Source organism: Pseudophryne corroboree (assembly GCF_028390025.1).
Source record: "Pseudophryne corroboree isolate aPseCor3 chromosome 3 unlocalized genomic scaffold, aPseCor3.hap2 SUPER_3_unloc_19, whole genome shotgun sequence".
NCBI classification, from domain to species: domain Eukaryota; kingdom Metazoa; phylum Chordata; class Amphibia; order Anura; family Myobatrachidae; genus Pseudophryne; species Pseudophryne corroboree.
In genome coordinates, this window is record NW_026967507.1 from 1665240 (window position 1) to 1680331 (window position 15092).

Genomic DNA, 15092 nt, shown 5'->3' on the forward strand with positions numbered 1-15092 from the left:
ACTCTCTCTTGCTTGACGGACTGCATACTCACTGACATTAAATATTTTCAGAACTTTTTTCTTACTCCATGAAGTAGGATCTTAAGTCAAAACTTGTTTACAAATGCTACACACGTGCTTCCTAACAATAATCGCAGACTTACTATGTAAGGGGTCTCCAGGCCATACAGTGACCCCTTTGAAAAAGCTGCCATAAGATAGCGAAACGCGTTGACTATCCGCTGGTCAGTGGGCCATGCCACAGGCATTCCTGGGACTTCATGCAGATACCGTGTGCTATCTGGGATCTCCAGCTGGCTGACTGTGGACCAAGGGACTCCATCTACTGTGCGTTGGGACTCCATTGCGGCTATCTTGGACTGCAGCTACTTGGATATCCCAAGCCCTGTCACAGGATCGGTAATTATTCATCATAAGCTGGACAAGAAAAGGTCAAGCAACCTGCTATTTATTTCCCAGGCCTGGGACTGAGCCCATATAAATTGGGCAGTGTGATTGACCACACCTTTTGTTTATATATACAGATTTTTTTCCTTTGCAATGAGTATATATGAATTGTTTTGCTGCAAATCTGCAGGAAACTTTTGGGAGTCCTTCGTCTACGATTCTACTGTCTTTCTCGGAGTGGAGCATGGCGATTTGATCTTTCTTTTAGCATATGAAGATTAGCTACATGACGCAATCACATGGAATGTCAAAGTTACTCCGCTAATTCTGTCAGAGTAGCGATGTGTCTAAATAGGACATACTCTAGCCACTGCTGAAATCCACCTCTTCAACGTCACGAACCAGGTTTCCAAATTTTGGGTCTTTCCGCACCTTTTCTCGGCACGCGTCGCATATTTTCTGTCCAGGGATTGCCTTAACGAGTACGGGGATTTTATTGACTTTTTCTGAGAAGACGACATCGACAATCCTAAGCGCTTTTGTTATCTTTTTCCTGTGACACTTAAATGGGTCAAAACAAGCGGTCTGATAGGTGGTGTATTTCTTCATATAATACGTCTTGTGATGCTCACAGACATTTAGTAGCAACGTAGGATTTATCCCGCTCCTGAGGGACAAAAGTTCTTTTTCTGGAACACTTAATGTTTCAATGAAATTCAGTTTCACCACTTTCGTGTAGCTGGTCTTGTGGCACTCCGTTCCGGTTTCTTTCCCCGTACTACACTTCTCAACAGGCTGTTCAATTACAGACACGTCTGGGGAACACAGAAAATTATTTTTATTTAAAAAAAAAAAAAAATTGAAAAAAAAAGGAGACCATGAAAAACAAAAACAAAAAACCCAAGAACTATAAAACAATCAAAGTATAATAATTTACCTTCTGCTACAACTAAAGAACACCTTCACGCTAAAGCACATAGAACGGGACTGGCTGACCACAGTGCAACTGGATATGGATCAACGGGTTGACCTGGATAAGGTCGGAAGTCAATAGGTCAACTACTATTGTTTGAGATGGACAAGGACGACATGGGAAAAAGGTCGACACAGTGGAGTGGTCGACGTGAGTTTTTTTACAATGTTTTAGGTGTAGTTTTCTCCGTAATATGACCAGGAACCCCAAATACTGCACCGCGTCCCGTGTATTCCCAATCGTAGTCCATGTGGATGGTTATGTATGAAAAAGTAAAAAATAAAAAAGTTTAAAAAAAACTTGTTGAACTTTTCATGTGTGTCGACCTGTACCGTATTTATCTTTTCACTGTGTCAACCCTTTTCCCATGTCGACCAATAGTGGTCAACCTATTAAGTTGACCTACCATCTGTATACCAATGCATCCTCAGCAAGAATGAACCTGTAGAATGAACTTACTAGCGCAGGCTGAAATGTGCACCAACCTGCCCTGAGTGACATCACCTTTTGAGAACGCCGGGAGTCAATTAACCAACCAGTACATGTGCGGACTGAGGGAGGCAACTGAAGTACTTAGAGGAAACCCACAGTAGTATGGTGAGAAAATAAAAACTCCACACAGTTAGGGCCATGGTGGGAATTGAACCCATGACCTGTCCGTTACACCATCCGTCCGCCCTAAAATAAAAACTGCCGCCCATACTGGGGGTTTTTTATGAGGAATTTTATGGTTGAGTTTAAAATTGCAAAAGGGCTATGCCTGGTGTGCAAAATCATACCCAATGGTAATTTTCGTAAGTAGAGAATTTTAAACATTAAATTACTCATGCAGGCAATGAAAATCCCATTATTTTTCTTTCATAGCTTTTTGAAATATACTTCGGTTCAGTTTAAAAAAAAAAAAAGGATATGATAACTCATCTGGCCTTAAGTTGATAATGCTGATTGTATCCACTTTTTTCTTTACACCAAAAAATAATTACGTATGAAATTAAGGAATGTATAATGAACTCTCAGAGTCGGGTAAGATTGATAAAACATGTTTTTTTCTGGAATCTCCATATTTTGATTGACAAAGGGATACAATTTAAAAGAGATACGTGGATGAGGCACTGAGATAAATAGTGATAAGTGGATGAGGCACTGAGATGAGAGTGATACGTGGATGAGGCACTGAGATAAATGGTGATAAGTGGATGAGGCAACTGAGATAATAGTTATACGTGGATGAGGCACTGAAATAATAGTGATACGTGGATGAGGCACTGAGATAAGAGTAATACGTGGATGAGGCACTGAGATAAGAGTGATACATGGATGAGGCACTGAGAAGTGATACGTGGATGAGGCAGAGATAAGAGTGATACGTGGACGAGGCACTGAGATAATAGTGATACATGGATGAGGCACTGAGTTAAGAGTGATACGTGGATGAAGCACTGAGATAATAGTGATACGTAGATGAAGCACTAAAATAATCGTGATATGTGGATGAGGTACTGAGATAATAGTGATATGTGGAAAATGCACCGAGATAATAGTGATACGTGGATGAGGCACTGAGATAATAGGTATACGTGGATAAGGCACTGAGATAATAGGGATACGTGGAGGAGGCACTGAAATAATAGTGATGCGTGGATGAGGCACTGAGATAAGAGTAATACGTGGATGAGGCACTGAGATAAGAGTGATACATGGATGAGGCACTGAGATAAGTGATACGTGGATGAGGCAGAGATAAGAGTAATACGTGGATGAGGCACTGAGATAAGAGTGATACATGGATGAGGCACTGAGATAAGTGATACGTGGATGAGGCAGAGATAAGAGTGATACGTGGACGAGGCACTGAGATAATAGTGATACATGGATGAGGCACTGAGTTAAGAGTGATACGTGGATGAAGCACTGAGATAAGAGTGATATGTAGATGAAGCACTAAAATAATAGTGATACGTGGATGAGGTACTGAGATAATAGTGATATGTGGAAAATGCACCGAGATAATAGTGATACGTGGATGAGGCACTGAGATAATAGGTATACGTGGATAAGGCACTGAGATAATAGGGATACGTGGAGGAGGCACTGAGATGATAGGGATACGTCGATGAGGCACTGAGATAATAGTGATACGTGGATGAGGCAGTGAGATGTGAATTATTTCCAGATACTCCTCACACTAAAAACAGAGCATCAGGAGTGGCATTAGCCAGCAATTTTTCAAAAACTTTGACCCCATATATCTCAAAAGCTTTGAGGCCCAGAGAAGAAAACTTTTACATGGGCTTGTAGCCATGTGGTCGTATCAAGTGTACAGAGCACCATGAAGAGTCGGTGGAATGAAATTTTTCTGGGTGATTTGAAAGGATAGCTGATCCTAGAGCACCTTCTGGTTGGCTGACCAGAAAGTCACCTGAGAGGTTCTCCGTCTTATCATGGCCCTTTATTCTGGTCCCTCAGCCAGGATCTTCAGTAATGGTTTTATTTCCTCTTCCTTCCCAATCTCTAATGGCACTAGACAGGAGTGTCCCCTTTCCCCCATTAATGTCTGTGTTAGCCACTGAACCCCTTGCTCAGACGATCCGTGTTTCCTCAGAGTGTCACCGGGCTTTCAGTCTGTAACACCTCCCATAAAATCGTGTCTCTTTGCAGAAGATGTTTTATTGTTTGTAACCGATCCAGAGACCTTGTTGATCTCCCTTCAGCCTACCTGGGACAAATATCCCGCTGCCTCATATCACAAATTGAATCCCACTAAATCTGATATCCCTCCTAGGATTCTCCAACCCTTGAAGAAACGTTTTCCTTTCATGTGGAAGGATTCTTTCTTGCTGTACTTGGGAATCTCCATTCCTTCCAAAATCCAGAATGTTCATACTGTTAATTATCATCCCCTATAGTCACAGCTGATGGCTTTAGTGAATCACTTGGTTGGTTGGGACGCTTAGCGGAATTTAAAATGATGTTGTTGCCGAAACTAATGTACTTACATTGTGCTATCCTCAATGCCATCCCTTGTAAATTATTATGTCAGAAGAGGCGATTGATGGAAACCTAAGCCCCCAAGACTAGCCTATAACTGTATGGTTCGCTCCAAATTTCAGGGTGGGGGACCAGGGGGGCCTATCCCTTCCAAACATCACTAGGTACCATGAGGCTCCCCTTCTCTCCCAATTATGTGACTGGTTTCTCCCTCCCCATTCTAAGCTGATGGCTCCTGATATAAGATATAATGTATCCTGATGTATGAGATACACCAGAGAGTGTGGGGAGGAGACTGGTCAGATCTCTGGGCTGGTAACACACAGTGACATGATGTGAGGGGGAGAGCAGGAGTATAATAGGGGCTGATGGCTCCTGATGTATGACATACACCAGAAAGTGTGGGGAGGAGACTGGTCAGATCTCTGGGCTGGTAACACACAGTGACATTATGTGAGGGGGAGAGCAGGAGTATAATAGGGGCTGATGTCTCCTGATGTATGAGATACACCAGAGAGTGTGGGGAGGAGACTGGTCAGATTTCTGGGCTGGTAACAGTGTAACATGATGTGAGGGAGAGAGCAGGAGTATAATAGGGGCTGATGGCTCCTGATGTATGAGATACACCAGAGAGTGTGGGGAGGAGACTGGTCAGATTTCTGGGCTGGTAACAGTGTGACATGATGTGAGGGAGAGAGCAGGAGTATAATAGGGGCTGATGGCTCCTGATGTATGAGATACACCAGAGAGTGTGGAGAGGAGGCTGGTCAGATCTCTGGGCTGGTAACACACAGTGACATGATGTGAGGGGGAGAGCAGGAGTATAATAGGGGCTGATGGCTCCTGATGTATGAGATACACCAGAGAGTGTGGGGAGGAGACTGGTCAGATCTCTGGGCTGGTAACACACAGTGACATGATGTGAGGGGGAGAGCAGGAGTATAATAGGGGCTGATGGCTCCTGATGTATGAGATACACCAGAGAGTGTACAGAGGAGACTGGTCAGATCTCTGCGCTGGTAACACACAGTGACAGGATGTGAGGAGTAGAGCAGGAGTATAATAGGGGCTGATGGCTCCTGATGTATGAGATACACCAGAGAGTGTGGAGAGGAGACTGGTCAGATCTCTGGGCTGGTAAAACACAGTGACATGATGTGAGGAGGAGAGCATGAGTATAATAGGGGCTGATGTCTCCGGATGTATGAGATACACCAGAGAGAGTGTGAGGAGGAGACTGGTCAGATCTCTGAGCTGGTAACACACAGTGACAGGATGTGAGGGGGAGAGCAGGAGTATAATAGGGGCTGATGGCTCCTGATGAATGAGATACACCAGAGAGTGTGGGGAGGAGACTGGTCAGATCTCTGGGCTGGTAACACAGTGACATGATGTGAGGGAGAGAGCAGGAGTATAATAGGGGCTGATGGCTCCTGATGTATGAGATACACCAGAGAGTGTGAAGAGGAGACTGGTCAGATCTCTGGGCTGGTGACACACAGTGACATGATGTGAGGGGGAGAGTAGGAGTATAATAGGGGCTGATGGCTCCTGATGTATGAGATACACCAGAGAGTGTGGGGAGGAGACTGGTCAGATCTCTGGGCTGGTAACACACAGTGACATGATGTGAGAAGGGGAGCAGGAGTATAATAGGGGTTGAAGGCTCCTGATGTATGAGATACACCAGAGAGTGTGGGGAGGAGACTGGTCAGATCTCTGAGCTGGTAACACAGTGACATGATGTGAGGGGGAGAGCAGGAGTATAATAGGGGCTGATGGCTCCTGCTGTATGAGATACACCAGAGAGTGTGGGGATGAGACTGGTCAGATCTCTGGGCTGGTAACACACAGTGACATGATGTGAGGGGAGAGCAGGAGTATAATAGGGGCTGATGACTCCTGATGTATGAGATACACCAGAGAGTGTGGGGAGGAGACTGGTCAGATCTCTGGGCTGGTAACACAGTGACATGATGTGAGGGGAGAGCAGGAGTATAATAGGGGCTGATGGCTCCTGATGTATGAGATACACCAGAGAGTGTGGGGAGGAGACTGGTCAGATCTATGGGCTGGTAACACACAGTGACATGATGTGAGGGGAGAGCAGGAGTATAATAGGGGCTGATGGCTACTGATGTATGAGATACACCAGAGAGTGTGGGGAGGACACTGGTCAGATCTCTGGGCTGGTAACACACAGTGACATGATGTGAGGGGGAGAGCAGGAGTATAATAGGGGATAATGGTTCCTGATGTATGAGATACACCAGAGAGTGTGGGGAGGAGACTGATCAGATCTCTGGGCTGGTAACACACAGTGACATGATGTGAGGGGAGAGAAGAAGTATAATAGGGGCTGATGGCTCGTGACCCCTCCACTGGATAGATGTTATTACTTTGTACTGACAGAGGAGAGTATAGGATAAGAGAATAATGTAGTGACTGAGCAATGAGAATGTGTGACTCTCCTCTGTAATAAGTATTTAATACTCACCTGTGCTGATATCTGTAGGGATCTCCTCCTCCTTACACTGCTGATCACCCCTCACATACGTCTCTTCTTCTCCCTCTATATCTTCTGCCTTTATATCAGTCACATACGTCTCTTCTTCTTCTTCTATATCTTCTGCCTTCATATCAGTCACATACGTCTCTTCTTCTCCCCTTATATCTTCTGCCTTCATATCAGTCACATACGTCTCTTCTTCTCCCTCTATATCTTCTACCTTAATAACAATCATTTCTTCACTCTAAATAAACCAGAAAACAATACCTTAATAATGTCTGACTTTATTACCCGAGATTTAACTATAGAAAATGTGTATAAGAAACACAGCTTCTCTACAGATCATATAGTGACAGTCACTTTGGTATATGGGCGAGACCCTAAAACCCACCTACCTGATCCTCCTGTGGGATCCTGTGATTCTCCTCTGTACAATCCTGGGAATACAGAGGACGGGGACATCTCTCTGGGGTATCTCTGTTACTGGGCCCATCTGTAGGAGACACACAGTGACTGAGTACAGTGTATATATGTGATTATCATCAGATGACGTGTGTATATAGGGGCCCCATACCTGCTCTCCCCTGTACAATACATGACAGTCTCCTCTTACCCAGTGATGTGAGGGGCCGGTGATTCTCCATCATCACGTCCTTGTACAGACCCCTGTGTTCCTCTATATACTCCCCCTCCTGCATGGAGACATAGACAGTGACATCCTGACACCTTATAGGAACCTGACACACAGTGATACAGTCAACACCTAGACAGTCATCACTGTACGGTCCCCTATTCCCTATATAATAATAATAATACCACATATCAGCGTGTGCCGGGAGCTGTGTTATTCCTCCTCATATATCACTGTACGGTCCCCTCTCCCCTATATAATAATAATACCACATATCAGTGTGAACCGGGAGCTGTGTTATTCCTCCTCATATATCACTGTACGGTCCCGTATCCCCTATATAATAATAATAATACCACATATCAGTGTGTGCCGGGAGCTGTGTTATTCCTCCTCATATATCACTGTACGGTCCCCTCTCCCCTATATAATAATAATACCACATATCAGTGTGAACCGGGAGCTGTGTTATTCCTCCTCATATATCACTGTACGGTCCCGTATCCCCTATATAATAATAATAATACCACATATCAGTGTGTGCCGGGAGCTGTGTTATTCCTTCTCATATATCACTGTACGGTCCCCTCTCCCCTATATAATAATAATAATACCACATATCAGCGTGTGCCGGGAGCTGTGTTATTCCCCTACATATATCACTGTACGGTCCCCTCTCCCCTATATAATAATAATACCACATATTAGAATTTGCCGGGAACTGTGTTATTCCCAGCATATATCACTGTACGGTCCCCTCTCCCCTATATAATAATAATACCACATATCAGCGTGTGCCTGGAGCTGTGTTATTTCTCCTCATATATCACTGTACGGTCCCCTCTCCCCTATATAATAATAATATCACATATCAGCATTTGCCAGGAGCTGTGTTATTCCTTCTCATATATCACTGTACGGTGCCCTCTCCCCTATATAATAATAATACCACATATCAGCGTGTGCCGGGAGCTGTGTTATTCCCCCTCATATATCACTGTACCATCCCCTCTCCCCTATATAATAATAACACCACATATCAGCGTGTGCCGGGAGCTGTGTTATTCGCCATCATATATCACTGTACGGTCTCCTCTCCCCTATATAATAATAATACCACATATCAGTGTGTGCCGGGAGCTGTGTTATTCCTCCTCATATATCACTGTACGGTCCCCTCTCCCCTATATAATAATAATACCACATATCAGTGTGTGTCGGGAGCTGTGCTATTCCCCCTCATATATCACTGTACGGTCCCCTCTGCCCTATATAATAATAATACCACATATCAGCGTGTGCCGGGAGCTGTGTTATTCACCCTCATATATCACTGTACGGTCGCCTCTCCCCTATATAATAATAATACAACATATCAGTGTGTGCCGGGAGCTGTGTTATTCCTCCTCATATATCACTGTACGGTCCCCTCTCCCCTATATAATAATAATAATACCACATATCAGCGTGTGCCGGGAGCTGTGCTATTCCCCCTCATATATCACTGTACTGTCCCCTCTCCCCTATATAATAATAATACCACATATCAGTGTGTGCCGGGAGCTGTGTTATTCCTCCTCATATATCACTGTACTGTCCCCTCTCCTCTATATAATAATAATACCATATATCAGTGTGTGCCGGGAGCTGTGTTATTCCTCCTCATATATCACTGTACGGTCCCCTCTCCCCTATATAATAATAATACCACATATCAGCGTGTGCCGGGAGCTGTGTTATTCCCCCTCATATATCACTGTACGGTCCCCTCTCCCCTATATAATAATAAATACCACATATCAGTGTGTGCCGGGAGATGTGTTATTCCTCCTCATATTACTGTACGGTCCCCTCTCCCCTATATAATAATAATACCACATATCAGTGTGTGTCGGGAGCTGTGCTATTCCCCCTCATATATCACTGTACGGTCCCCTATGCCCTATATAATAATAATACCACATAGCGTGTGCAGGGGGCTGTGTTATTCCGCCTCATATATCACTGTACGGTCCCCTCTCCCCTATATAATAAGAATTTACTTACCGATAATTCTATTTCTCGGAGTCCGTAGTGGATGCTGGGGTTCCTGAAAGGACCATGGGGAATAGCGGCTCCGCAGGAGACAGGGCACAAAAAAGTAAAGCTTTACTATGTCAGGTGGTGTGCACTGGCTCCTCCCCCTATGACCCTCCTCCAGACTCCAGTTAGGTACTGTGCCCGGACGAGCATACACAATAAGGGAGGCATTTTGAATCCCGGGTAAGACTCATACCAGCCACACCAATCACACCGTACAACTTGTGATCTAAACCCAGTTAACAGTATGACAACAGAAAGGGCCTCTTAAAGATGGCTCCTTAACAATAACCCGAATTAGTTAACAATAACTATGTACAAGTATTGCAGATAATCCGCACTTGGGATGGGCGCCCAGCATCCACTACGGACTCCGAGAAATAGAATTATCGGTAAGTAAATTCTTATTTTCTCTATCGTCCTAAGTGGATGCTGGGGTTCCTGAAAGGACCATGGGGATTATACCAAAGCTCCCAAACGGGCGGGAGAGTGCGGATGACTCTGCAGCACCGAATGAGAGAACTCCAGGTCCTCCTTTGCCAGGGTATCAAATTTGTAAAATTTTACAAACGTGTTCTCCCCCGACCACGTAGCTGCTCGGCAGAGTTGTAATGCCGAGACCCCTCGGGCAGCCGCCCAAGATGAGCCCACCTTCCTTGTGGAGTGGGCTTTTACAGTTTTAGGCTGTGGCAGGCCTGCCACAGAATGTGCAAGTTGAATTGTGTTACAAATCCAACGAGCAATCGACTGCTTAGAAGCAGGTGCGCCCAACTTGTTGGGTGCATACAATATAAACAGCGAGTCAGATTTTCTGACTCCAGCCGTCCTTGCAATGTATATTTTTAAGGCTCTGACAACGTCCAACAACTTGGAGTCATCCAAGTCGCTAGTGGCCGCAGGCACCACAATAGGTTGGTTCAGATGAAATGCTGATACCACTTTAGGGAGAAAATGCGGACGAGTCCGCAGTTCTGCCCTATCCGAATGGAAGATTAGATAAGGACTTTTATAAGATAAAGCCGCCAATTCAGATACTCTCCTGGCAGAGGCCAGGGCTAGTAACATAGTCACTTTCAATGTGAGATATTTCAAATCCACCTTTTTCAATGGTTCAAACCAATGGGATTTGAGGAAATCTAAAACTACATTTAGATCCCACGGTGCCACCGGAGGCACCACAGGAGGCTGTATATGCAGTACTCCCTTGACAAAAGTCTGGACCTCAGGGACAGAGGCCAATTCTTTTTGGAAGAATATTGACAGGGCCGAAATTTGAACCTTAATGGATCCCAATTTGAGACCCATAGATAATCCTGATTGCAGGAAATGTAGGAAACGACCCAGTTGGAATTCCTCCGTCGGAACCCTCCGATCCTCGCACCACGCTACATATTTTCGCCAAATGCGGTGATAATGTTTCACGGTGACTTCCTTCCGTGCCTTAATCAAGGTAGGAATGACTTCTTCTGGAATGCCTTTCCCTTTTAGGATCTGGCGTTCAACCGCCATGCCGTCAAACGCAGCCGCGGTAAGTCTTGAAAAAGACAGGGACCCTGCTGTAGCAGGTCCCTTCTCAGAGGTAGAGGCCACGGTTCGTCCGTGAGCATCTCTTGAAGTTCCGGATACCAAGTCCTTCTCGGCCAATCCGGAACCACTAGTATTGTTCTTACTCTTCTTTGCCGTATGATCTTCAATACCTTTGGTATGAGCGGCAGAGGAGGAAACACATACACTGACTGGTACACCCAAGGAGTTACCAGTGCGTCCACAGCTATTGCCTGTGGATCTCTTGACCTGGCGCAATATTTGTCCAGTTTCTTGTTGAGGCGAGACGCCATCATGTCTACAATTGGTCTTTCCCAACGGTCTATTAACATGTTGAAGACTTCTGGATGTAGACCCCACTCTCCCGGATGAAGATCGTGTCTGCTGAGGAAGTCTGCTTCCCAGTTGTCCACGCCCGGGATGAACACTGCTGACAGTGCTATCACGTGATTCTCCGCCCAGCGAAGAATCTTGGCAGCTTCTGCCATTGCACTCCTGCTTCTTGTGCCGCCCTGCCTGTTTACATGGGCGACCGCCGTGATGTTGTCCGACTGAATCAACACCGGCTTTCCTTGCAGGAGAAGTTCCGCCTGGCTTAGAGCATTGTAGATTGCTCTTAGTTCCAGAATGTTTATGTGAAGAGACTTTTCCAGACTCGTCCATACTCCCTGGAAGTTTCTTCCTTGTGTGACTGCTCCCCAGCCTCTCAGGCTGGCGTCCGTGGTCACCAGGATCCAATCCTGAATGCCGAATCTGCGGCCTTCTAATAGGTGAGCCTTCTGCAACCACCACAGAAGTGACACCCTTGTCTTTGGTGACAGGGTTATTCGCAGGTGCATCTGCAGATGCGACCCTGACCATTTGTCCAACAGATCCCTTTGGAATATTCTTGCATGGAATCTGCCGAATGGAATTGCTTCGTAAGAAGCCACCATTTTTCCCAGGACTCTTGTGCATTGATGTACTGACACTTTTCCTGGTTTTAGGAGGTTCCTGACCAGATCGGATAACTCCTTGGCTTTTTCCTCTGGAAGGAAAACCTTTTTCTGAACCGTGTCCAGAATCATTCCTAGGAACAGCAGACGAGTTGTCGGGATTAAATGGGATTTTGGAATATTCAGAATCCACCCGTGTTGTCTTAGCACCTCTTGAGATAGTGCTAAAGCTGTCTCCAGCTGTTCTCTGGACCTTGCCCTTATTAGGAGATCGTCCAAGTATGGGATAACTAATACGCCTTTTCTTCGAAGAAGAATCATCATCTCGGCCATTACCTTGGTAAAGACCCGAGGCGCCGTGGACAATCCGAACGGCAGCGTCTGAAACTGATAGTGACAGTTTTGAACAATGAACCTGAGGTACCCCTGGTGTGCGGGGTAAATCGGAACGTGTAGATACGCATCCTTGATGTCCAAGGATACCATAAAGTCCCCTTCTTCCAGGTTCGCTATCACTGCTCTGAGTGACTCCATCTTGAACTTGAACTTTTTTATGTAGAGGTTCAAGGACTTCAGATTTAGAATAGGCCTTACCGAGCCATCCGGCTTCGGTACCACAAATAGAGTGGAATAATACCCCTTTCCTTGTTGTAATAGGGGTACTTTGACTATCACCTGCTGAGCGTACAGCTTGTGAATGGCTTCCAACACCCTCTCCCTTTCGGAAGAGACGGTTGGTAAGGCAGACTTCAGGAAACGATGAGGAGGATCCGTCTCTAATTCCAACCTGTACCCCTGAGATATTATCTGCAGGATCCAGGGGTCTACCTGCGAGTGAGCCCACTGCGCGCTGTAATTTTTGAGACGGCCCCCCACTGTCCCCGAGTCCGCTTGAGAGGCCCCAGCGTCATGCTGAGGTTTTTGCAGGAGCCGGGGAGGGCTTCTGTTCCTGGGAAGGAGCTGCCTGTTGGTGTCTCTTCCCTCTTCCTCTGCCTCGTGGCAGGTACGACAAGCCCTTTGCTCTCTTATTTTTGTAGGAGCGAAAAGGCTGCGGTTGAAAGGTCGGTGCCTTTCTCTGTTGGGGAGTGACTTGAGGTAAAAAAGTGGATTTCCCGGCAGTAGCCGTGGCCACCAAGTCTGATAGACCAACTCCAAATAACTCCTCCCCTTTATACGGCAAAACCTCCATGTGACGTTTTGAATCCGCATCGCCTGTCCACTGTCGTGTCCATAAGGCTCTTCTGGCTGAAATGGACATAGCACTCATCCGAGATGCCAGTGTGCAAATATCCCTCTGTGCATCACGCATATAGATAAATGCATCCTTTATTTGTTCTAACGACAGTAAAACATTGTCCCTATCTAGGGTATCAATATTTTCAATCAGGGATTCTGACCAAACTACTCCAGCACTGCACATCCAGGCAGTTGCTATAGCTGGTCGTAGTATAACACCTGCATGTGTGTATATATTCTTTTGAATAACTTCCATCTTTCTATCTGATGGATCCTTAAGTGCGGCCGTCTCAGGAGAGGGTAACGCCACTTGTTTGGATAAGCGTGTGAGCGCCTTGTCCACCTTAGGGGGTGTTTCCCAGCGCGCCCTAACCTCTGGCGGGAAAGGGTATAATGCCAATAACTTTTTTGAAATTATCAACTTTTTATCAGGAGCAACCCACGCTTCATCACAACACGTCATTTAATTCTTCTGATTCAGGAAAAACTGTTTGTAGTTTTTTCACACCATACATAATACCCTGTTTTACGGTATCTGTAGTATCAGCTAAATGTAACGTCTCCTTCATTGCCAAAATCATATAACGTGTGGCCCTACTGGAAAATACGTTTGAATTTCTACCGTCGTCACTGGAATCAGTGCCCGTGTCTGGGTCTGTGTCGACCGACTGAGGCAAAGGGCGTTTTACAGCCCCTGACGGTGTTTGAGGCGCCTGGACAGGCATTAATTGATTGTCCGGCCGCCTCATGTCCTCAACTGACTGTTTAAGGGAAGATAAACCATCACGTAATTCCACAAATAAAGGCATCCATTCTGGTGTCGACCCCCTGGGGGGTGACATCTGCATATTTGGCAATTGCTCCGCCTCCACACCAATATCGTCCTCATACATGTCGACACCACGTACCGACACACACCGCAAACTCACAGGGAATGCTCTAATGAAGACAGGACCCACTAGCCCTTTTGGGGAGACAGAGGGAGAGTCTGCCAGCACACACCACAAAGCGCTATATATACAAGGGATATCCTTATATTAAGTGCTCCCTTATAGCTGCTTTAATATATATATATATAGCCATTAATGTGCCCCCCCTCTCTGTTTTACCCTGTTTCTGTAGTGCAGTGCAGGGGAGAGACCTGGGAGCCGTTCTGACCAGCGGAGCTGTGACAGAAAATGGCGCCGTGTGCTGAGGAGATAGGCCCCGCCCCTTTTTCGGCGGGTTCTTCTCCCGCTATTTTTCCAGTCAGGCAGGGGTTAAATATCTCCATATAGCCCCTATGGGCTATATGTGAGGTATTTTTAGCCTTGTATAAGGTTTATATTTGCCTCTCAGAGCGCCCCCCCCCAGCGCTCTGCACCCTCAGTGACTGCCCAGTGAAGTGTGCTGAGAGGAAAATGGCGCACAGCTGCAGTGCTGTGCGCTACCTTATGAAGACTGAGGAGTCTTCAGCCGCCGGTTTCCGGACCTCTTCACGCTTCAGCATCTGCAAGGGGGTCGGCGGCGCGGCTCCGGGACCGGACTCCACGGCTGGGCCTGTGTTCGATCCCTCTGGAGCTAATGGTGTCCAGTAGCCAAGCAGCAAATCCACTCTGCATGCAGGTGAGTTTACTACTTTCCCCCTAAGTCCCACGTTGCAGTGATCCTGTTGCCAGCAGGACTCACTGTAAAGAAAAAAACCTAAACTAAACTTTCTCTAAGCAGCTCTTTAGGAGAGCCACCTAGATTGCACCCTTCTCGTTCGGGCACAAAATCTAACTGGAGTCTGGAGGAGGGTCATAGGGGGAGGAGCCAGTGCACACCACC

General features: G+C 46.1%; 1 protein-coding gene across 6 annotated transcripts in view; it reads right to left on the reverse strand.

Annotated features, from left to right (window-relative positions):
* The window catches only part of LOC134983588 (gastrula zinc finger protein XlCGF26.1-like), a 62173-nt gene that overhangs the window by 10004 nt on the left and 37077 nt on the right, over nucleotides 1–15092 (reverse strand). For 5 of the 6 annotated variants that reach the window (XM_063949257.1, XM_063949256.1, XM_063949255.1 and 2 more), the window contains 3 exons: nucleotides 7471–7549; nucleotides 7253–7350; nucleotides 6846–7101 (listed from right to left, as the gene is read on the reverse strand). In XM_063949257.1, the coding sequence (XP_063805327.1) occupies nucleotides 6846–7101; nucleotides 7253–7350; nucleotides 7471–7504 (388 nt within the window). In that variant the 5' untranslated portion in view covers nucleotides 7505–7549. The remainder of the gene's footprint in view (nucleotides 1–6845; nucleotides 7102–7252; nucleotides 7351–7470; nucleotides 7550–15092) is intronic. The other variant, XM_063949258.1, reaches the window with a different exon arrangement.